This window comes from Sitodiplosis mosellana, unplaced genomic scaffold, assembly GCF_009176505.1.
Source record: "Sitodiplosis mosellana isolate CC-2019 unplaced genomic scaffold, AAFC_SMos_1.0 Smas_scaffold_11, whole genome shotgun sequence".
NCBI lineage: Eukaryota > Metazoa > Arthropoda > Insecta > Diptera > Cecidomyiidae > Sitodiplosis > Sitodiplosis mosellana.
The window spans coordinates 1081264-1103384 of NW_022595253.1; the positions used below are offsets into that span (position 1 = coordinate 1081264).

Sequence of the window (22121 nt, forward strand, 5' to 3'; positions counted from 1 at the left end):
TGGGTTCTCAAATGACAACGTCGCAAACGGTATGCAGTGCACGTAAATTACGATTTGTTTCTTGGCTGTTGCTCATTCAAAATGAGCGCGCCTATCGCTATACTGACTCTTTGTTCAGACCTGCCATTAAATCTGATGTGGTGTGTGTGTGTGTGTTTGTTTCAGGTTATTATTAAGTGCGATTACGATTACGCTTACCGCATCATCAATTTATAAACCAAGCATCGAATCAAATCACAGCCGAAAAAAAGCCAACACAAACAAAGCAACGCGAAACGAAATGAAAAGCAAAACAGAACCAAGCCACATAAAGCATAAAAGTAAGAAAGAAAAAAACGTGAGCCGAAAAGAAGTGAAAAAGGTAAAGGAGGAACATAAAAATGCGTTGTTTGAAAGGCCTTGTTTTTATGTCATACATTTTTTTTTTGTTTCGCCTAGATTTCGTTACTGCTGCGTTAATCCATTTCGATATAGATTGTTGCTGATCATTGTTGTTGATGTGCGTTGAATCAGTTTCCGATTATATTAACTTCGAGTGTAATTGGCGTTCATAGAGTTCGTGTGTGTTTTTTTTTTCGTTCGTTCGTTTGACAACGGCACAGCGGATGCCATTGAGTTTAATGAACGCATTCGATGATCAAGCAAGCGAGTCTGATTTTTTGATTTACCTACATAAAAGAATCTCTCGTTTTCCGTTCTCATCTTCTTCTTGTTGTTGTTGCTGCTGCTGCTGCTGTTCTTCGTGTTCTGCAAAAGAATTTGAGTGTGAGCAAGAGTGCGCGCATGTTGAACAGAGTGCACGGCTGTCGATTCCAGTATATATCTTGTTCAATATATAAACATCAAAACGTGTCTGTTTTCACTCAGATTCTTCAAGTAATGTTCCGTACAGTAAAATGAAGTAAAAACGCATTTTTCTTGTATTTTTTTCGATTCAATATATCGGAATTTTATTTCCAATTTTTGTTTTTTTTTTTTTTCCTTTCTGGTTATATTTTTTATGTAATTTTTCTGTTTCATTTTGTTCGGTTCTTAATCATTCACTTTATTTACAAATGTGATTTTTCCTTACATTCCCGGTATATGCGGTATGGTTGTCGGTCTTTTTCTGTTTGTTCATTTGTTTTATTTGTTTCTTTAGGTTCCATGAATAAATTCTTGATACATATAGATATATATCTGTAGAGCTATTGTGCTAAGTGAAATACCGTTTTTGGATTATCTGATATAATTAGTAACATTTTTTTTGTGATTCTTTGAATGGATGTGTTTTTTTTTTAATTTATTTATTCATCATTTTATTTTTGTTCATGAAATATGATTTTTTTTTGTTTCTGTTCATTAAATATCTTAATAATTAGGGTTTTTTTTTATCACTGTACACCTACTAGGTTGAAGGAATTTATCAATCCAATTTTCAAAAAAGAACATTTCGCCATTATGGCGAACACACGTTACATTTCATTCCTCTAAGTTAAACCAAATTTAAATAACCTCAATTTGGAATTTAATGATAATTTCGTATATACAAGTCTTTTCGTTTGTGTTTTTTCTTCTGTTTTTTTTTCATGTTTACTTAAAACTATGCATGGAATAAACAGCATCCCAATGCCTGTGTTTTTTTTCTTCACCTCCTTCAATCGTTTCCATCGTTTGTTTTCTTCTCTTTTTTTTGACATTAAATACGTTTAGTAAATGCTCATTTAATTTGCCACATTTTCTTTTAGTAGTTTAAATGGTCTGTGTCTTGTTTTCTCCTTCTTCTTCTTCGTCAGTTGTCACGAGTAAATTCATACAATTTTATTTGGGTTATTAACGATTTCTATCGGGAGAAATAAAAATAGACAAAAATAATACACATTTATCTCACCGCTCAAATAATACACCGCTCTTTTGTTACTCGTTCCGTGATATGTCAAGGCTTTTCGAGCACAGTACACAACAACAACATTGCGATATTTCATTTGACGTGACGAGAATCTAAATAATTGTTTTAGGCCAATGCGCTTCGTTCACATTCATATATGGTTCTAGCATATCCATATCGACTATCCCATTTTCAAGAGAAATCGCTTCGACTTTCGATTCGGCTAATTTTTCTGGTTCTCATTATTCCTTTCCAACAAAAAAAAAAGAAAGAGCCGACAAATCACAATCCAAAAATTATTATTCTGGATTCGTACTGAGGAAAATATGACGACAACAAATAAAATATCGCAAATGTTTTGCTTTCGAAATACCGTGTTCCATACCGCAGATGAGACAACATTTTTGTTTACGTTTAAAATACATACATCATATATATTGTTCTGTTTTTTTTTTGTTATTGTGTGTGTGTTTGTGTGTTCGTTCGTATAATAATTATTATTATCCGCGATTTAATGCCATAAAACGACTATTTGACTAGAACGATCGACGCCTTCAAAATGTGATCGCCCTTCAAATTAAACTCTCCTTTCACATCAAAATAAACTGGACTAGCCATAGAAAAATATACGCGCATGAATTAAAACAATTTGAACACTCGATTCTCATAAAAACGTAACCTATGCATGTGTCTATATCAAAAACTCATGAATACATAGAAAAAAGAAAAAAGAAAACATGAATTCCTGTGTGAAAAGGTTGAACGTTAGTCACATTGCTGCTGTTCACTTTCCAAACACTATAAAAACTTGATAGAAAAAAATTGAAAATTCATAAAAGACAGTTATTGGAATAAATGAAACGGAACTATTTCCAAGAAAGAAAGAAAAGTAACTTGTCAAATAATTGGAGTGATATCATATTCGTATAAAATAGAAAAATATAAATATTGTGTTTGTGTGATGAGTCACTTCTAATTTTCTCCTCCTGCATTATGAATACATGGAATCGCGTTAAACGGCTTTCGATCCATATCATATAATATGATTGGTTGTTCAGTGTTTTTTTTTTATCGTTAATTCTAATCATTATCCCTTCGATTATCTGAATTTTGAATGTGTAAATTCGAACGAATGATACTCAATTGATTTTTCTTTTTGGCTTTTCTTTTGTTCAGAAGGGAATTTATTTCCGATTTTCCGTGTATTGTTATTGTTTTTTATTTTTCTTTTCTTTTTCGTTCATGTTTTAAGGGAGTGTTATTATTAGTAGGTAAACGTGTATCTAGTCTAATATTTATATGATAAAATGAAATTACACGTCTGTGCCACAACCTTCTTGGTATCCTTCGTCCGGTGAATTTCGACTGCTGGTTAAAGCTCGCTTCAATGCGGTGACAGGGGGTAACACAGGAATGCCACCGCGTTGCCATACTCGCAGAGTTTTTGCATTCGTTATTCCAGACGGTGGCAATGCTTCACGTGATTTATGATGTTCAGCACCGGGTACAATGGGCAAACCATAGTCAGATGGATAACCACTTGTACTGCTACTACTGCTTGTTGCCAAACTCGCACTTATACCACTCGTTACAACGGCCATATTATTTAAATTATTCAAATTATTGTTATTATTCATAATTACGCTATCGTTTTGTTCACTGGTGACCATCATATTTTCACTACTGCGCATTCCATTACTATTAACTAAATGTTGAGCGATTGCCGTTCGTGGAAATGTTCGACTGATATAGTCAGCCGATGCGGATGTTTCGTCGTCAAAATTTACGCTATGAATGTTCTCGATGATTGGCATTTTTTCACTATAGATGCTACCGTTGAATCCACGCAGTGCTGAGTTGGCCGCTCGTTTCAAATACAAATCTTGAGCGGCTGCCGCTAAACTATGTTGCGTTTGTTGATTTTGTGCTAGATTTGCGGCATTTGTTTCCCAAAGTCCCGACGGATACAGCGAATCACAGCCAGCCCGACTGTATTCACCGCTGCCATGCCGCTCGATTGAATCACAGTTTTGTTGAGATGTGGTTGGGATTTGTAAATTGGCGGCATCAATTGTCAACGGATTGAATTCACCGCTGCCGAAACGTTTTGTGTCGTTGATTAAATCGGGATTGTTGCCAGCCGAAGCTGTTGGTGATCCAAACAATGCACCACCACCCGAAATAATGCTACCATTTGCATCGTAATGACTTGTTGAATAGGTGATGTCGGTGAGACGAGGTGGTTTTTGAACTGGATTCGCCAGTTTAAGGTCATTCGCCTCTTTTCGATCGTTCAAAACATTTGCAGCATTTACATTGTTTGTGTCGACGTACAAGTTGTTACATGCTGGTTTGCCATTGGCAGCCACTTGCGGATTTGCCGTTGTAATCACCTCCAAGTGACCGGGTGATTTACTCTCAGTAAATGGAACACGACGCACACGAAGTAACAAGAAGAATGATGTTGCCAAAATGAATAGCATTAAAATGATAAGAGCAGCAGTTAATCCAACAATTTGATTGCTGCCAAACGGCGATAGTCCGGCTGTTTTGACCGAAACATGTAGTGTAAAATTGGCTTCGGTGCTGCCCGCTCGATTTTCGGCTACACAATAGAAATCGCCCGAATCGGTGTCTTGAGCGTTGGACAAAATGAGACGACTTTGTTTCTCGAATTTGCCATCTTCCAAAACGTACACTTTTTGATACGAACTAAACGACGATCCATTCAATAGCGGTCGACCATTCCAATACCAGTTTATCGTGGCCGATGGAACTGCATGAACGCGACATGTGATTGTTGCATTTTCACCAGTTAATGATTCGACGAAACGATTGACGGGCATCATTTCTGGTTTGCAGGCAAAATCATCTTCGGTGAGCTCATCAAATGTACGATCGATGACACGCTCTGGACCACTACGGCACACAGGAGCTACATGATATGGCATATTTTTCTCGCTCAACCATATTTTAGCAGCGCGCAGACGACAATCGCATATCCAAGGATTATCATGTAGCTCAATGTCAACCAAATTGCTGAGGGTGTCGATTGTTCTTGGCCGAAGTTCATTCAGTTTATTGCCATTCAATTTGAGCGCTTTTAATTTTGTGAGGCCTTTGAATGCTTCGGGTGCAATTGTTTGGATATCGCAATGTGATAAGTCTAATTTGACGAGCTCGAGTGGTAGCTTAAATATGTGACCGTCAACCTTTTGGATTGGATTGCCCGCAAGTGACAGGTCTCGTAATGCTGGAAGAGATGCGAGAATAGCTGATGGTACGGCCGTTAATAAGTTATTTGATAGATCCAATTCGACGAGATTGGTGAGCAGATTGAAGGCTTCGCTATCAATTTGACCGAGTCGACAGTTGCGCAGATAAATCTTTTGCAAATTCGCCAAACCGATGCGATTGAATGTGTCACGTGGTAAAATTTGTAAATTATTTCCAGACATATCCAACACTTGTGTCTCGGTATCCAAATCTTCGGGAATGGTAATCAATGCGCGATCGATGCATTCGACAGTCTGTTTGCCACTTTTCCACTTGCATGCGCACACCGAATGACACGATGATCCAGCACTGCTACTGATCAACGCGCTCAGCACTACCAATTGCATTACAAGTGCAACTGACATCAATTCACTAACGAAATAACGCTTTGTCGATGTCATTTTGCTTTCTTAGCGAATGTTATTGTTATGCGTTGAAGAATCGAAGAGAAAAAAAAATGAACGAACTAAAAAAAAACTTTGGTTAAGACTGTTGACGAAAAAAAACTAAACTTGATCGATTCACTTGGTTTTGGTCTTTAGCAAACATTTGGATATGTGTTTTTTGTTTCTTTGTTTTTTTTTCTATTTATTTGCAACTAAACGTTGTTTGGTCATTATGTAATTTGCTGTGAGTCATTAGTCTCTCAAATGCACATCACACATATTCACATCGAATGAGATCAAATTGATTATTATTTTTCTACTATCTCTTTGTTTTACTTCATCGCTGAACAGTGTGAATTAGACATTCGCTCTCATTTCATTGGGTTTTCGAATGTGCTACTGCTGGCTTCATCGTTACATAACTGGAAAGCTATTTTGGTCGAGTTTTCACCACTGCCGTAATTCCAATTTAATGAACTCTCTCACAATGGCAGTTAAAACCCGATTTATTTATGTGGAAATTGTTTAATTGCGGCTATCTTTTTTTGTTGTTATTTTCTAGCACAATTTTAGTCGGTCGTCGATTTTGCCAAATTGAATCAATTTGCACAATGAATGTATATGGTTTATTGTGTGTGTATTGACTTGCACATTCGCTTAAAAGCACTCTTAATCACTTTAATCACTGATAATCCACTTTTACTTTGGTAATGTGTTCATTGTTTTATGTTTTGCGTTTTGCTTATTTGCCTCAGTTCTATGCCACATTCGGTGTTTTTGGATGAATTTTTTCTTCACAAAATACGGCGTGATTTACGATACTTTTGATTATATGCACGCACGAGACCAGAGTTACTAAATTGGCTAAACTTTTTTTTTTTTACTCGCAGCTATTATTTGTGTTTTAATCACTAAATTATGTTCTATTTCGAGAGTATACACTCAATAAATACGTTAACTTCCTTGTGCTCTGGATTTGGTGAATATTTTTCAGTGTCACCTTGATATTGCGTTTGATATGAAAGTTAGACTTTTGATATGGCAGTGAATTTTCCTGTGTTACATCTTATGCTGATGTGAAGCACATTCAATTCTCGGCTTTATTCACTTTAATTTTAATGAGTTTTCTCCGTTTTCATTTGGTTTACTTCTGTTGCTTTGCTGGCCTTCAACAAATTCAATTTCACAAGCACATTTCGTAAACGAAATTTCTCTTGCCCAAACGAGCAGCGCACACAATTAATTTCATTCCAGAATTGCGGTCGTTTTTCTCAACAAACAGTCAAAAACCTGGTTTGTTTAGTGATTTTTTTCTTTATTTCTTCAACTTTGCAATTTACTTTCATTGAACTAATTTATTTTTTGTTGTTGTTTTTCGTTTGAAGTTAATGGATTTTCAATTCACTGCTTTTTTTTTTCTCCTTCTTCTTCTCTATTTCTTTCTTCTGTTTTCTTGCTTGTTCTGATTCCGAAACCGAAAGAGCGAAGCACATTCGCCAAAAAACGTCTGAACGGTACGGCTTACAATCGTCGACTGAATTTTACGATCGTATTGCGTACGGGCCAAACCTCAGCGTTGAAAATGCACAACGCAAACATGTACGTTCATGTGTGATTCGAGAAACAAAGCAAAGCAAAGTCGAAAATCATCGCCGGAGAACTGTCTCTGGAGTATTTGAATCGTGCACACACGCATATATCCACATTCTGTGTGCGGAACCGTGCGCGCCTTTAGCGTTCATTTTTGGTGTTTGTGTGTTGCCGCTGCTGCTGCTGCTGCTGCTTTTTTGCTGTTGCTCCGTATAAACCACTGCAACGATTGCTTCGAGAGGAATTCCAAACGGAGGTAAACGAGAAAAGAAGCAACGAAAGAAAAACGACGACTTAAAATATAGGACCAAAGTGAACAAAGCAGCCAGCCAGTTGTACACTGTTAAAATTTCATTGATGGTTCATCGCTCTTGTCGTAAGCATTCGCATTGCGGATGTGTGAGTGGCACGTACGGTCTGTCTGTCGTGCAATGTGTGGCACACAAGCAGAAGGGGAATGCCGTTCATTCGGTCGCATCTGCGCACCAGATGGTTAATGAAATTATGTTTCATTCATTTCTTCATTGAAATGTCTAGCCGTTTGAAATGACTCATTTCCAAAATACGCATCGATGGTAGCCGGTCGCTCCGTTGGTTATATGCACACACATACAGAATTCTACGCTACCAAATGAACCCAATCGAATGTCGATTCCCCTGAACGAATGAACTGAATTCATTGCGTAAAGGAGAAACAAGGCATGTTTGGTGGCTGTATCGGTGGCTCTTCAATTTTATACCTCTGAACGAACGAACTAAATGTTTCGAAATGTATTTGCAACGATGAATCGAACGAAGCATTTCGTAATCAGTTTTTGTGCCAGCACTAGCGAATGCAATTCTCTGACTTTGACTAATCTTCGAAATCTGTTTATCCAATAAAGTTTTTTTTTATGGCAAATTTCTGGTCGTACCATATGTGCTTACATTTTTAAAACTATAAATAAGAACAACATTGCGACGAAAGATTTGTGAGGAAAAAAAGAAACGAAAAACAACACATCGATACACAGTCTCTAGCGAAGATAAGTCAGGCCAATATGTTTTAATCTTTAGTTCATACCTCATGCAATGAACCGTTTTCACATACCACATTACATTCAATGGGCTTCGATTGCAATCTACAAACATAAACACCAATATAAGGGGCACCGAAAAAAAACACAACATCCAAAATCGTCTTTATTCTCAGTTTTTTTTTCTCTCCGTCTCTCTCTCTCTCTCGTTCTCTGTTTCTTTATTTCTCGATAATTTTTCATTCATGCAGTGTTGCCGGCACATCGACTAATACCCTTATTCCATTTTGTAGTTTTTATTTTCTACGAGAGTTGGAAAGCGCATTTTTTTTTTTACAATATTTCGGCTTAAAATAACATTTATTTATTTGGTTGTGTATGGCATTTTTTCCATCGTCTCTCTCTCTCTCTCTCTCTCTCCATTCGAAATTATGAATGGTTTATTTCAGTTTCATTGGGATTAAAGAAAGGAAAAAAAAATCATAACGTGTAGGTTACAAATGGATACCGATTGCTGGTATATATTCAATGATTTAGACAATTGAGTGGAAAACAAAATGCGATCTAAGCGAATGCGCACAACAACACCAATATTCCTTTATTTTCGAATGGTGTGAGAACGAAATGATCTATATAGAGATTGAAATACAATAAAATACAAACAAAAAATGAAAATCGATGTAATAACAATGAATGTCGCTAAAGGAAAAGGGAAAATACTATATTTATTCAACAAATGTAACAAAAATATAAACGAGAGAGAAAAAAAGTACGCATGGAAATATTTAATCCATAGATTTAGTGAACGAGCACAGTGGTATAAATGCGGCTATAATGGAAATGGTCTCGGTCTTTCAAATTCAATGATTTGCAAGTGAAAAAAAATGAACAGAAATCAATGTAAATATTTACGAAAACGCAGAAGAAGAAACCTGGCGAAGGATTTGCCGAACAAATTTTAATTAACTCGAAAATAAAAGTGATGAATTGAATCTAAGCAACAATGCAAATACAATGCTTGTCTCTTGCAGATGGCAACTCACTTAAATTTCAGTTTATTTCCGTCATTGTAACTGATTATATTATTTTTATGTTATTTCGCTTCTTATTTTTTAGAATCATATTTCATGCGAGCAGAAGAAGGAGGAAAAAATTCATTTGATAATGGGCAAAGATTTTGCGGCAATTTGTGTAATTACATGCTTAATCAACAGAAGAAGAAAAAAACTCCCGGTCAAATGAGTTTTGTCTTCAGTGATTAAACAAGGAGGAAATAAAAGCACGCGACATTTTTTCAAGGATTGATGATGATGTTATGTCTGCACGCATAGCGCAATATGCCTTCAATGGTCATAAAATAGAAATCTGGCGATAATTGTGTGCACATGTATTTCGTTTCGACAAACAATTGTGACTACTTGGGATTTTTCCCGAAATATGTTTTTTTCTTCTTGTTATTGTTGTATTTTTTGGGCTATTTTGGTTGAGTCAAAAATAAACTCGAACTGTCAAGAAAAGACATGCTCTTTACGGGCGAATGCAATTTTTTCGTTTCGACACAAATTACTATTTGCCATAGTATTTGCAAAGATTTTACGCATTCATTCACAAGTGTCAACAGAAGTATAAGGCGTACACACATACACACAATCCATTTCTATCACAATGGTCTCAATTGAAAACGTTTAAGGTTGACTAAATCAAAGAAACAGAGTGAGAGAGGAGGAGGAGAGAGCAAATTCATTTTTCTCTTCATTCTTCACAACTCCATTGTAAAGACAGATTACTTCTTCGGTTCTACGATTCTCGTTGCTGCTGCTGCTGCTTCTGATGGTGGTGGTGGTAATCCAGCGACAGTATCCAGGCATATAGGTGCAAACAAAGTGGGATGAAAACACACAAAACGCAAAACAAATATACATATGTACATTGTACATCAACCGAGCAGCAAATATACATACATCATGCGTACATTCGACAAAACATAATATTCACACGCACACTGCAGCGAGGGAAAAAATACACACAATGAGAAATGATTTTTGGTTCCGACCAAGTCGGAGTTTTGTCCTTCGATGCGTTTGTTTGTTTATGTGCGTGAAGAGAGAGAGAGAGAGAGAGAGAGAGTCTCGTATTGGGTTCGTGTTGTTCGGAAAACGATGCGCAAAAACGTTAGGCATCATTTTGGGCACGTAGAAATGTTGATCGAGCCAGAAAAACACAAAAACTGACAATTGTACAAATGCATGAGTGATAATAGTAAAATGCGTAGAAATAGCAACGGAAGTGACATAGTGGGTAATGAATCACCTTGCTTTGATTCAATTCATAAGTTGTTCCTTTTTGTCTTGATCATTTACCATATCTTCTTCTTTCCCACTCCCTCACTCTCAATCTCTTTCCCGTTCGTTTGCCACTGCATCCATTCAGATGTCTTGCGTGCACATTCGTCAGTGTCATGCTCCTTGCAATGGTGCGTATTCCGTATCTATTTGCCATTGTTCACACATTTCATTTATGAATTAGAAATGTGTGTTCTTTTTCTCAGTTTTTATCTTCTTCGTCTCCAGTTTTGGTTTTTGTTACGTGCGAATTGACTGTTACAATTCATTTTTCTATATCCTGTCGCATCGTTTGTTTGATGCCTTTGCACTGGATAAACGATTCCATTGTCTTGCTGCTTTTTTGTCCAGTTTTTTTTTTCCGAAGCGGAACCTTTTTTCATCTTCATTTTCACAACGGAGATTTCACGTTTCGTTCGCTTTTTTTCTCTTCAAACACTCGGCATTTTTTACATCGCTTCTTTTCTCGGCTGGAGTGCGCTCGACGAGTGGGCATATTGCCATGCACGAATATAAAAAGAGCCGGGAGTGCACGCATCCTCACAACGTAACATTTCTTTTATTTATCTAGCCATTCATATATATATTTTTTTCATCTACTGTTCATCTCTTGCAGTGCGATTCTGTGTGATAATTTAGCCCGCTGTTTAACCTAATTAAATTGAATTATCACATACCATGGAGCACGATATTTACGCTGCTGATGCTGGGTCGAGTTTTGCTATGTACGAAAAAAAAACACAAACAATCAAAAAGATACCGGGGCGACCATGGAAACGATGACTGATAAATTACCATATTCCGAATCCACTTTTGCAGCAAAAGATAGACCAAACACACTTTTTGATTTGACTTGACAAGGCAATGTGATTGGGTTTTGTGAGAGTGTGCCATTTCCACTTCTTTCACATTTCAAACATTCATTCGACGTTTTTTTTCCCGTCATCTTCTTGTTGATTAAATTTCCTTTTGCGACAAAATCATTATTTTTTTTCCATTTTGGCTAACTGCTTGTGTGCGTGTGCATGTGCAAAGCAAACGATTTATGCGAAACATTAACCAAGTTGAAAGACATTTTAAGTGATCAATTTAGAAATCGGCAATGGTGATGTGCAGTCGCGTGAAATGCACTCGACAGTAGAGAGAAGTGAATGCTCAAATAATTTCGATTTGAATGAAATATTGTTGATGCATCATTATCAACAACAACCAACATCCGGTCCACTTTGATCGCGTGCGCGTCTGTGCGCACACAAATTGGGCGGAAAGAACAACCCAAGTAGAAATATTTCGTAATTTAAAGACACATCAGTGTCACCATTTATTAGATGCAGCCTGATATCAAACGAGTTATACATTAAAGCGAACGAACGAGTGTGAAAAGACGGGGAAATTAAGTAGCAAAACCATACCGACGACGATGTTTTGTGCCGACGATGAGCAGACTCCGCTTGAACAAAGCAAACAACAATCTGGCCGTGAGAGAGAGAGAGAGAGAGAGAGAGAGAGAGAGAGATATGATAGCAATATAGGCTGGTTGGTCGCCGGAGTGGAGATGTCTTCAATAAAATATCAAACTTCAAAGACGTCGTCCGGTTTGGGTGTCGATTTTAGCACCTTTCCGAAACCGTTTTTTTTTTTCTTTCAGCGAAATGGAACACATTCATAGGAGTTACGAGAGCGTTTTTCGCATAGATTCATTTCTCTTCGCATACGAATTGAACGCATTTGTAATTTTGCCCGAGCTCAAAAACATCGATGCATATCGACTTTTTAAACGTTTCTTTTCATTGTGATGGAACAACAATAGCTGTAGTGTGTTCCAATAATCAACAAAGCGAGAAAGCAACACCAGCACCAGCAGCAGTTTTATTTTCTTCATTTTGCGCGTGTCAAAATAATTTCGACTTATTTCTACTCGAAACTCTCTTTTGCACAAAACGAAATAATTTATCACATCGATCATGTAATTGTGCCAGCAAAATGTGTGTACTTGCGCGTTGGCTCGTTTCTGAATTATTTTTTTTCTCTGCTTGGCTACACCGTTTCCATATAGACGTTCTTCTTTTAAATCCCGTTTCCATCTACTCGTTTTTTTTTGTGAATGAGCTCAGTGGTTTTTTTTCTTCTATCGAATAACAAACACATCATCACTGTATCACCTGATTTTTCATGTACATTTATTTTTCATGCGAGCAAAATGTAATGAGCTTCGTAGTCACAATGGATACTCAACGCTCTACTTGATTTTCCTTCATTCCACACACAAATCAACGAACTAGCACTAGATTTTGATGGGTTTCATTTTAAATTCAAATTTAACTGTAAATATATAGCATAACGAATACTTTTCAAAACAAACATTCATTGCGGCTGTTTTGTCTCGCTACTTCGCTTTGATCAACGGCCCAAATATTTCACTTGAAATGAAATGATATATACTATATTTCATAATGTTTCATTGTTTTTGCGTCAAAGCAATTAGAAATTCGTGCAAAATATTGATTACAGTTCTATTCTATTGGTCTAATTGATGATTCGTTCACCAAAAGCGTAATAAATTTGTGGGATCAAGTTGGAATGGAAGGTTGCGGCATTGTTACAGCAAAGCTGAAATTATATAAACGGCAACGTCTAGGGCAGCACATTTGAATGTAAAAATTAGATAATTGATTGTTTGATAAAGTGTTTTTTAGGTAACGGAAACACAATTGAAAACAATTTGTCCAATTCAAAACGTTTATTTATTTTCCTTTTCCTAAAATCGCTCAAATTTTGGCAGCTGTAACAGCAAAAATACAACTTTAAAGTAAATGTCAAAACTTACGCCAGACAACGATTAGTCTGTTTTATTTCGATGTTTTTCACATCCATATCTGTCTGCTATACAGTTGCATAAAATGGGCTATGTTAATATTATAATATTAACTGTGCAACTATAGTCTGCTATGCAACAAAAATCGATATTTTCAATGAAAACCACGAAATTTTTAGTCGTTAACGATAATGTAAAACACATCAATTTAATCCACCAAATGTGTAACCATCGTGCGCGTTAAAATCATTTGAAATATGGACGTTTGATGCACAAAAACGCCAGTGTGGAAAATGATGGCCATTTACATAATACACCTGTTCAAATTACAATTAAATGATACAGTGAATGCCACCAGCGAAACAAGAATCGAAAATGCTCAGACAACGGTCCACAATGGCAAGATTTACGGCTTACTAAAGATTATGTTTTGTGATAGATCGCCGCTTCTATTTATTTAGATAACAATGTCGATAAAAATTTAGAAGGAACCCACATCATTTTTCAGCCAAGTGGGTTCTATAACGTTTTATTACGAGAATCAAAAATACAAATTATCATAATTTTCTCTTTAATTTTGGCTTTCGTGCATAAATTCACAGATTATAGTAATTTAGTTGGCATTCAGCAAAGCACCGAACATGCATACGACAATGTTTCATTTATGACGAGGGCATTTATTGCGTAGGGAATGGTCAAGGGATTTAAATCGATAGACAATAAGTAGAATATTTACGCCTTCCATATTTGTAGCCTAGACAATCCGAGCAAATCGTTTCATTAGCATGGATGACGTCTCAAGTGATGATAATAAGCCCCCAAACGATTGAATGCGCACACTAATGGCATAAATGACAAGGCACTGTGTGTTCGTTAACTGCACAACTCTGCTCTGTCATCCTAAAAGAAATGCGGAGAAGATAGAAAAATATGAAGAAATAGCGCATGCATTGCATGCGAAAGACAGCCATTACGATGAGCTTATGCAAATTAGGTGGGTAAAACATTCATAAATCCTATTTAATTATAACTCACGATTTAATTTATTGCTACCTTAATTAATGCGTACACACACACACATATCAAATAATTCTGCACGGAGAACAAATGATGAGCATCACGATTCACCGCCTCGTTTGTTTTAATTTTTTATTCCATCTCATGGTATGAATGTGTCAAGTGAGGATTTCAAGTGCAGATTCTGTAGCAATATGAGCTTCTATATAAGGAAGGACGCAAATGAGTGAATTCTCCCTTACAATATAAATGGGTAGTTCAATTCCTTCCCCGGGTGAACGCGATACGCTTTGAAAAAAAGCCTACAGTCGTTTGATGAGGCTTTCATAATTTTTATATATATTTTAAATACTGAACGCCTAGGCTTTCATTGCTATTCTCATTTCTTTCGTGCATTCTAGCATTGAAAGCCTAGGCGTTCAGTTGTACGTGTGTATGTTTCACGCTACGAAGTATGTTTCACGCTAGGCTTTCAATGCTACAAATGCACGAAAGAAGTGAGAATAGCAATGAAAGCCTAGGCGTTCAGTATTTAAAATGTATATAAAAATTATGAAAGCCTCATCGAACGACTGTAGGCTTTCATCAAAGCGTATCGCATTCACCCGGGTCAGTAGTGACTTTTGGTGTTCTTTTGAAGAAAAAAAAGTAATTTCCATTAGGATTCATTAATGTAGCGCGCAATATTGACAATTCATGTTTATTTCATCCCACACAATGCCAAGACTATAAAATATGTGATAAATAAACAAATTGGCCAAAAACCGTAAGTGACAGCGAATAATTGGTTTCCTCGAAATGGAACTCTTTTTGTTTTGCGAAATGAACACAAATTCGTGTGCTAAATGAATCAAATTCCACAAACAAACAGAGACAAACGATAAAAAAAATCGCGACAACATTTAATTAGCTCTAATTGATTTTTACGTTTTTTGATTTCAATAATGGTTTCAAATATTAAAAAATTAAAACCTCAACACAGAAATAATTTATATTGAAATGCCCACTTCGGGCAGTTGACATTTTGATCGGTTTATACTGAACTACGTATGCATTCTCGGACAAAATGAGATAGCCTCTCTCACTACACCACAATTTTAATTTCCGAACAATCTGCTGGAATTTCAGCTGATGATAATTTAACGTTTCATTTTTTTTTATTTCTCTCGTTTGGTCTGGTCAAAGTCAGACAAAAAATTAACTGGAAAAGCCATAGAAGAAAAAAGAGGATTTTTTATCAGTTTAAATTAAATTGCTGCTACATTGTCGATGGGATATTCATTGAGGCAGAACAGATAAAAAAATCAGCGCACTGAATAATTTCAATTAGCAATATAAACTGCTAGTGGTTATGCGGTTTCCTAACCTGAATCGACAAAATAATTATCAAATATACCTATATAATAATTATCAAATCATATACCTTGTGGGTGTGGAATGTTGGCAATCTGGGCAGATTCAAATATTAAACAGAACCAATTCAATTAATGTGACTTTTCAAATTATGTACGAATCATGTATACATTTGAAAATAGCTAATTGGCTAATTTTCATGTATTTTGCTTTCCCAAATGTAGTTTTTAACATTTAACTAAAGTTTTTTGAAGAGTTCAATTTGTTGACATTTATCATTTAGTAAATACGAAAAGTTCTTGATGGAAAAAAAGGTCGCACATTTCGAAAAAAAAAAACAAGAATAACCTACAGATGTTTAGTACGTTTGTTCAGACGGTTTGACCGATGAGTGTGTCTTTAGATGTATGGTATGATACCGCTGTGTTGCCGGAAAAAAGAGTACGTGATAAAATGCCATCCTTTTCGTCAGAGACGCATATTTTTGTTAAGCGTTGAGATGAAGATGACGAAGACGATGCCGAAAGGTTAGTCATTTCCCCTGCCCATTTCGATTGCTTAGAATTTGGTTAGATATATATTTAAATGCTTAGACGAATTTGTATGCGTGGAGCACGTTTATCTAAATTCATGTAAACATTTCTTTCTCTTTCTCTCTATCTTTTTCCGAGCAATTTTCAATGTGGTCGCCTCTAATGGAAAGAATGTTGGAAATGACATTGGCGTCAAGATGATTACGTGATTAAAATGAAACTAAAACCAAAACCGTTGGGATACGGAATTTATTCTACATGCACTATAATCTTTATAGCAGCCATACAATGTTTCGAGTCTCTCTGTAACGCCCTAACAAACTCAAAACAAATATCGCCTGGGAAAAGCATCATCAACACCTTAAAAGTGTAATCGAAAAGAGGAAAAAAAAAAATTCGCACACCTACGCTTACAAATTCCAATCATAAATGAAGTTCACAATAGGTACAAATTATGCTATAATACGCCGTTAATCCGATTGAAACATTCTCGCGGTACACTCGGTGTGTTGATTGAGAATGGAAAAATGTTCCACTCATTTATTAAATTCACTCACTCTCTCCCTCTCACTCGTTCGCTCTTATTCACCACTAGCGCAGGTTTCTTCAATCTGCACCAATCTATGAATCAGCTCAATTCTTTTTCGATTTTTCATCATCAATTTTTGCCGTTACGAGCAACAGACACAAACACACTATTTGCATACAATTATTTCAACAATAATCCGATTAAACAGGATGCATTTCGATTAAAACGATGATAATAGTTTAATTTGAGTTAAACTCGTTTATAATCTGTAGTTGAAAAATGGCCGTTTGCAATTGTAAATAACAATAAATTCCATTGGGAGAAAGAATAACGTTTGCGCTCACTCATTCGCCCAAACGACTCACACAAACCGAGCACACGGCTACACAAAACGCGCTAACAAAAAGATGTAGACAAATTTCGCTGTAATTTTTCGAAGCATTGGATTTATAGTTATCGTCGGATCGCATTGTGTGGAAAACGCGATGGTGCATTATTCCACGGAATAAGTGCAGACATTACTACGGCGGAACAATACGATGATTGGCGATAAGAATAATAGCGAGTTGAAGTATGACATGAATTTCTACTATGGCTGACGCATTTAGGCGATGCTACTTCAACGACAGACGTTGTTGGTAATACCGTATTGGTGTTATTTCGACGAAAATTTATGGAAGAAAAAGTGGGAATCGGAGAAAGATGCATAAATTGAAATGGTCGTAAGAGATTCGAGAGAGCCTAATGAAATTCAAGTGATTGGGCCAGTTGTTATTGTTTGGAGTGCGCGGCGCACTGTAAGGTAGGATGAGTGGAGAAAAGCGAATCGAGTGAAGATAAAAACCGATTAATGAAAAAAAAAAAAATCAAGGTGTGTTCATGGTGTTCGGATGCGCGAGAGCGCGCACTATACCGTCAAATAAAATCGGTATAGATATAAAGAAGAAAGCAATTTTTCAATACTTGGATCTCTCTCTCTCTCTCTCTCTCTCTCTCTCCAACTTGACGACTTTGGAATCGGAGCGCGCGGCAAAACAAAAGAAAATTGCTGAGCATTTCGTCGGACAATGACAGCGATCGAATAAGTTGATCACACTAGTGAGTCCAAAGGATGAGACGACAACTACGACGATGGCGGCGGCTGCGGCGGTGGCGGTGGCGGTTCTTCTTCGTGTACATTGTCTTTTCGTCACGGTGTGTATGCCAAAACGCGTATTTGATATAATGGAATATTCAATCGACATTGTAATACGGTCTTATGAATTTAAATCATCACTTAACTCTCCGGTAGAATGGCCCAACACAAAATAACACCGTTAGCATCATTATATCCCAGCAAACAAATGTTTAAGCCCATAACGCAATGGAACAACCAACAACAACGTAAAATATAAAGTAAATCGCATTTGTTGCATTTAAATTAAATCATTAGAACCACCACGGGCACGAGAAAACAGCAAGTTTTCCCTGTCCTGCCCAGCACTCCACGAGAGAGAGAGAGAGAGAGAGAGAGAGATTCCTCGAGAGAAAAGCATTTGGGAAAACATTTGCGCGAAGCGTCGAGTTGCTCTCAATAAACTCTTTGCATATTCGAAGGAGTGAAGTAGCATTTGTCATCGAATCGGGGAGCTTCTTTAACAAATTACTTGTTTGCCAACGGTTTGGAATATCCTCATTAATTTTAAAGACCTCATCCGTGTCCGGGCAAAAATCAAACGAAATTCGTAGACGCACACAATGCGAAAAGTAATTTCATGTCATACTCACGCTCATTCAGTCACTCAGACTAAGACACACACACACACACACATATATACGAAGAGATAAGATCGCCGTCGCGACTGTTAATTAGCAACATTTGTTAAGTATTACTGACTTTGATTGCCATCATTAAAATGTAAATATAGTGAGGTTAAAATAAAATCTGCGTCAACAAAATATCCCACTCTGAATGTTTTCGGTATGAAATCGTTAAATTCTGAAACGTCCATAGCATAATTTCAATTTGAATGCACTACACGCGCATGTTTCTTTCGCCCAACTTGTGCCCTAACAACAAGTGCATTTCTCAGAAATGGATCAATTACCTTGAATTTTGTTTGTAAATCATCAATTTGATTTCGTTCGAAATCAAAACATTTTTGGTATTGTCTCGACGGTGTTCTATGAAAATGGTATCATTGAAATTTGGTGCCCACGATCAATTATCATGGTTGGACATATCTTCAATGTAGCTATCGAAAAGCGAAAAACGAAACATTTTCGCATCTAACAATGCTTGCGTGGCAGTTGATAAGCAAAGAATTCCTCATTTCAATTTGTCGTTTGTTTATTTGGATTTTCTCTCGGCTTTCGGGCCGACTATGATTGTTTTGTGTAGGCTGTAGGCGTATGGCAAACAATTTGCGCAAAAAGAGACAGTGCAAAAGCAAATGAAACAAAAAGATAAACTTTAAACTGTGTGCGCTCTCGCTTTCTTTCTTTCTCTCTTTTTCTATCGTCCATCGACACATCGGCTCTTTGCGTACCGCTTCAATTCTTAATGCCTTTGCAAATTTAATGTTGTTTATGAATTGAAAATAAACCGAGATACTCCATTTACATTATTCTTATGACGTCAAGAAAAACTCAAATAGAAGCAAACTTCGAAAAAAAAATTCTATTTCTATCATTATTAAGAACTTGAGCTCATGCCGCCACCTCATGCTGCATATTTCGTGCTGCCAATCTGCTAACTCATGTTGCAAAATGAGAGAGAAATAAAATGAACCCAAGCAATATATACGTATGGTATGGAGAGAATTTCATTATAATTTTTAGCGATTGCATGATGCATGCCGTACAAGTATGTTTCCGGCCAAATTTCCAGCGAACGTGCTAAATAAATAACGAAAAAAAACGTGTGTGTATTTGCACTCTCAGACAAAACAATACCAACCATCAAGTAAAAAATATGAAAAATTATCGGAACAAAATGACGGCGGCGGCCACAACAACATCAACAACAGTCTAAAAACTCACTTTCAACTATTTGGACGAAAAACGGAATGCCAATGGAAAAAAAAGTGTTTCACTCGAGGCACGCAACACTAGCACAGTTTTCTAAAACACAAACACGAAAAAAAAAATAATTTTGAAAGCAAGTGAAAAAATGAATGTAAATCGATTGCAATATTGTACGTGTATAGAGCACATTAGATTTTGAGCAGAGCGAACCGACGACGATCCATCGAACAAACACCGTTTGCTCAATTCAAATGAATGCTGAAATTATTTGGGTTTTCACAAATGAATTAGAAATTGAAATTGAAACTGGAACGAGCACATTGTGAATAAATTGTACTATTTTATGATTGCTTTCTCGCTGGTTCCCTTCGAAATGTATTTATTTTGCGATGGAGGCAGAGGGAGTGACGGAGAGAAGCAGAGTACATCGCAAAACAGTAATGCAAATAAATAGCAGAAAATTGAGCAATAGCACAAGTAGTGAACTGCATTGAGTTAGTGCCGAACAAAGGGAGCAACGGGAAAATCGCAAAAAATATGCGATAAAAGTCAATAAAATGTGTTTTTTATTCAACCGTTTTTTTTCTTCATTTGTACAGAAAAAAAAGTCGAAAGAGATTTTTTTTCTGTTCATTTCAACTGGAATGAACGGTTTTTTATGACGATGGCAAACGAACAGTAACATGAATTGGAAAAAAAAAAATATATATTTTGTACAACATGATATGAATTGTTCGCCATGAACATTTTTCTTTAGTCGAATATTAATGTGTGAAATGAAATCATACTTTGATGATGGCCACACGAAAAAAAAAGTCTACACATACCATTCGAAGGGCTAATTTGTTTCGTGAGAGAATTTCCAATGTTATTTTCCGTTCATGCCATTTTTATCAGTCATTATTTTTCACATTTAGTCATTTTTTTATAATGGTGCATGCATTTTCTCTTGGTTTGGTCTTTTAATTTGAGTAAAAGTTTTTGAGAATTTTATTTTCTAATGGTTTTTCAACAGAAAAACCACTTCAGTTAAACGCCGTGTGCGACCGGTCTTTGTATCACGCGGTGCGGAGGTAGAACGAGACACAGAGAAAAAGAAACCACTGGCAAACAATCTGTACGGTTGTAGTTTTATATGAATGAATTGAAATCTTGTTAGAAGTGTTTATTCGTCTTACGTTACGACTTGTGGGTGCCATTCTCATTCACGTTGACATATTACGTCGGTGATTATACGTGCTTTCTCTCTCTCTCTCTCTCTCTCTCTCTCTCTCTCTCTCTCTCTCTCTCGCTCTCTACCAATGGTTGGACAACAAATTTCACCGCGCTGACTTCTTAGTATTCACCGTCAAGTGCTTCCTGCACATAGACATTAGTGCCCGTCAGTCGTCGCATATGTTTCCATTAGAAAAATATTTAAACGCACCGAAAACGAAACCCAACGAAACGAAACAAACCATAAGAAAGTCAACTTGATGTTTCCTTAATATTTCTCTCTCTCTCTCTCTCTCTCTCTCTCTCTCTCTCTCTCGTTGTTCATTCTTGTTTATATATTTCATTCATAAATTTACTCAAACATGCGAACTATCTCATATATATGAGAAACAGTACCATTTGAATGCAGCACAAAAGGGCAAAACCGGCTGTAGCTTGTAAACAACATGTATACATGTCTGTTTTGTGAATGATGAAAGGCAATCGTAATATTATTTAGATAAATGTTTTTTTTTCTCTCTGTCGCATCGCATTCGAAATAAAGCATATTTCCAGAGTTCATGATATTTTTTTATGCTCTCATGTCACCGACCCAGAAAAAAAACAACAAGAATTCTCGACTTCGAAGAAATAGATAATTGATTTTCCACGATGTCGATTTATAGTTTGGTTTCAAGTGGAATTTTTAAGTTGAAATGAAGAAAGATGATGACTGTTTTTTGATGAACCATTTAGATTTGTTTTAGACATTACGATAGTTGAATTTTTAATGTCGGTTTAGTCATTTACAACACAGCTGCCAATCGACTATCATAGCATGTAGTTTTCACCAATGCTTTTTTGTTGCCATTTAGCGGCAGTAATTTTAGTATGAGAATCCCATTCGAATTCATTCCAAATTGATATTCAAAATAAGAACTGCAACGGCATAAATTTCAGCTTGAATTTTCCACCAATATGAATCGACATTCAACAAATGCATGTGTCTTTGTGTGGTTAAGTTAAAATGTTGCTGAACTGAAAAGTTACTGAAATGAACATATTATTTATCTGCAAAATATATGAAATCAAATGGAGAATTGGAAATTTGAAGAAAAAAAACGTTTAAACTTTGTGGAAATTGTTGATAGAAGTTAAAACCAATAGATAGAAATAGATTGATGGAAGTTAAAACCA

The 22121-nt window shown here is 36.3% G+C and overlaps 1 protein-coding gene across 1 annotated transcript; it reads right to left on the reverse strand.

Moving 5' to 3' along the window:
* Positions 1-953: 953 nt before the first annotated feature.
* On the reverse strand, positions 954-7071 carry LOC129567420 (uncharacterized). The gene has a single exon (XM_055444286.1). The coding sequence runs from the start codon at positions 5542-5544 to the stop codon at positions 3181-3183; it is 2364 nt and encodes a 787-aa protein (XP_055300261.1). The 5' UTR covers positions 5545-7071; the 3' UTR covers positions 954-3180.
* Positions 7072-22121: the final 15050 nt, after the last annotated feature.

Coding starts and splice junctions, on each gene's coding strand:
- LOC129567420 (XM_055444286.1), bottom strand. CDS start 5,544: ATGACATCGACAAAGCGTTATTTCGTTAGTGAATTGATGTCAGTTGCA.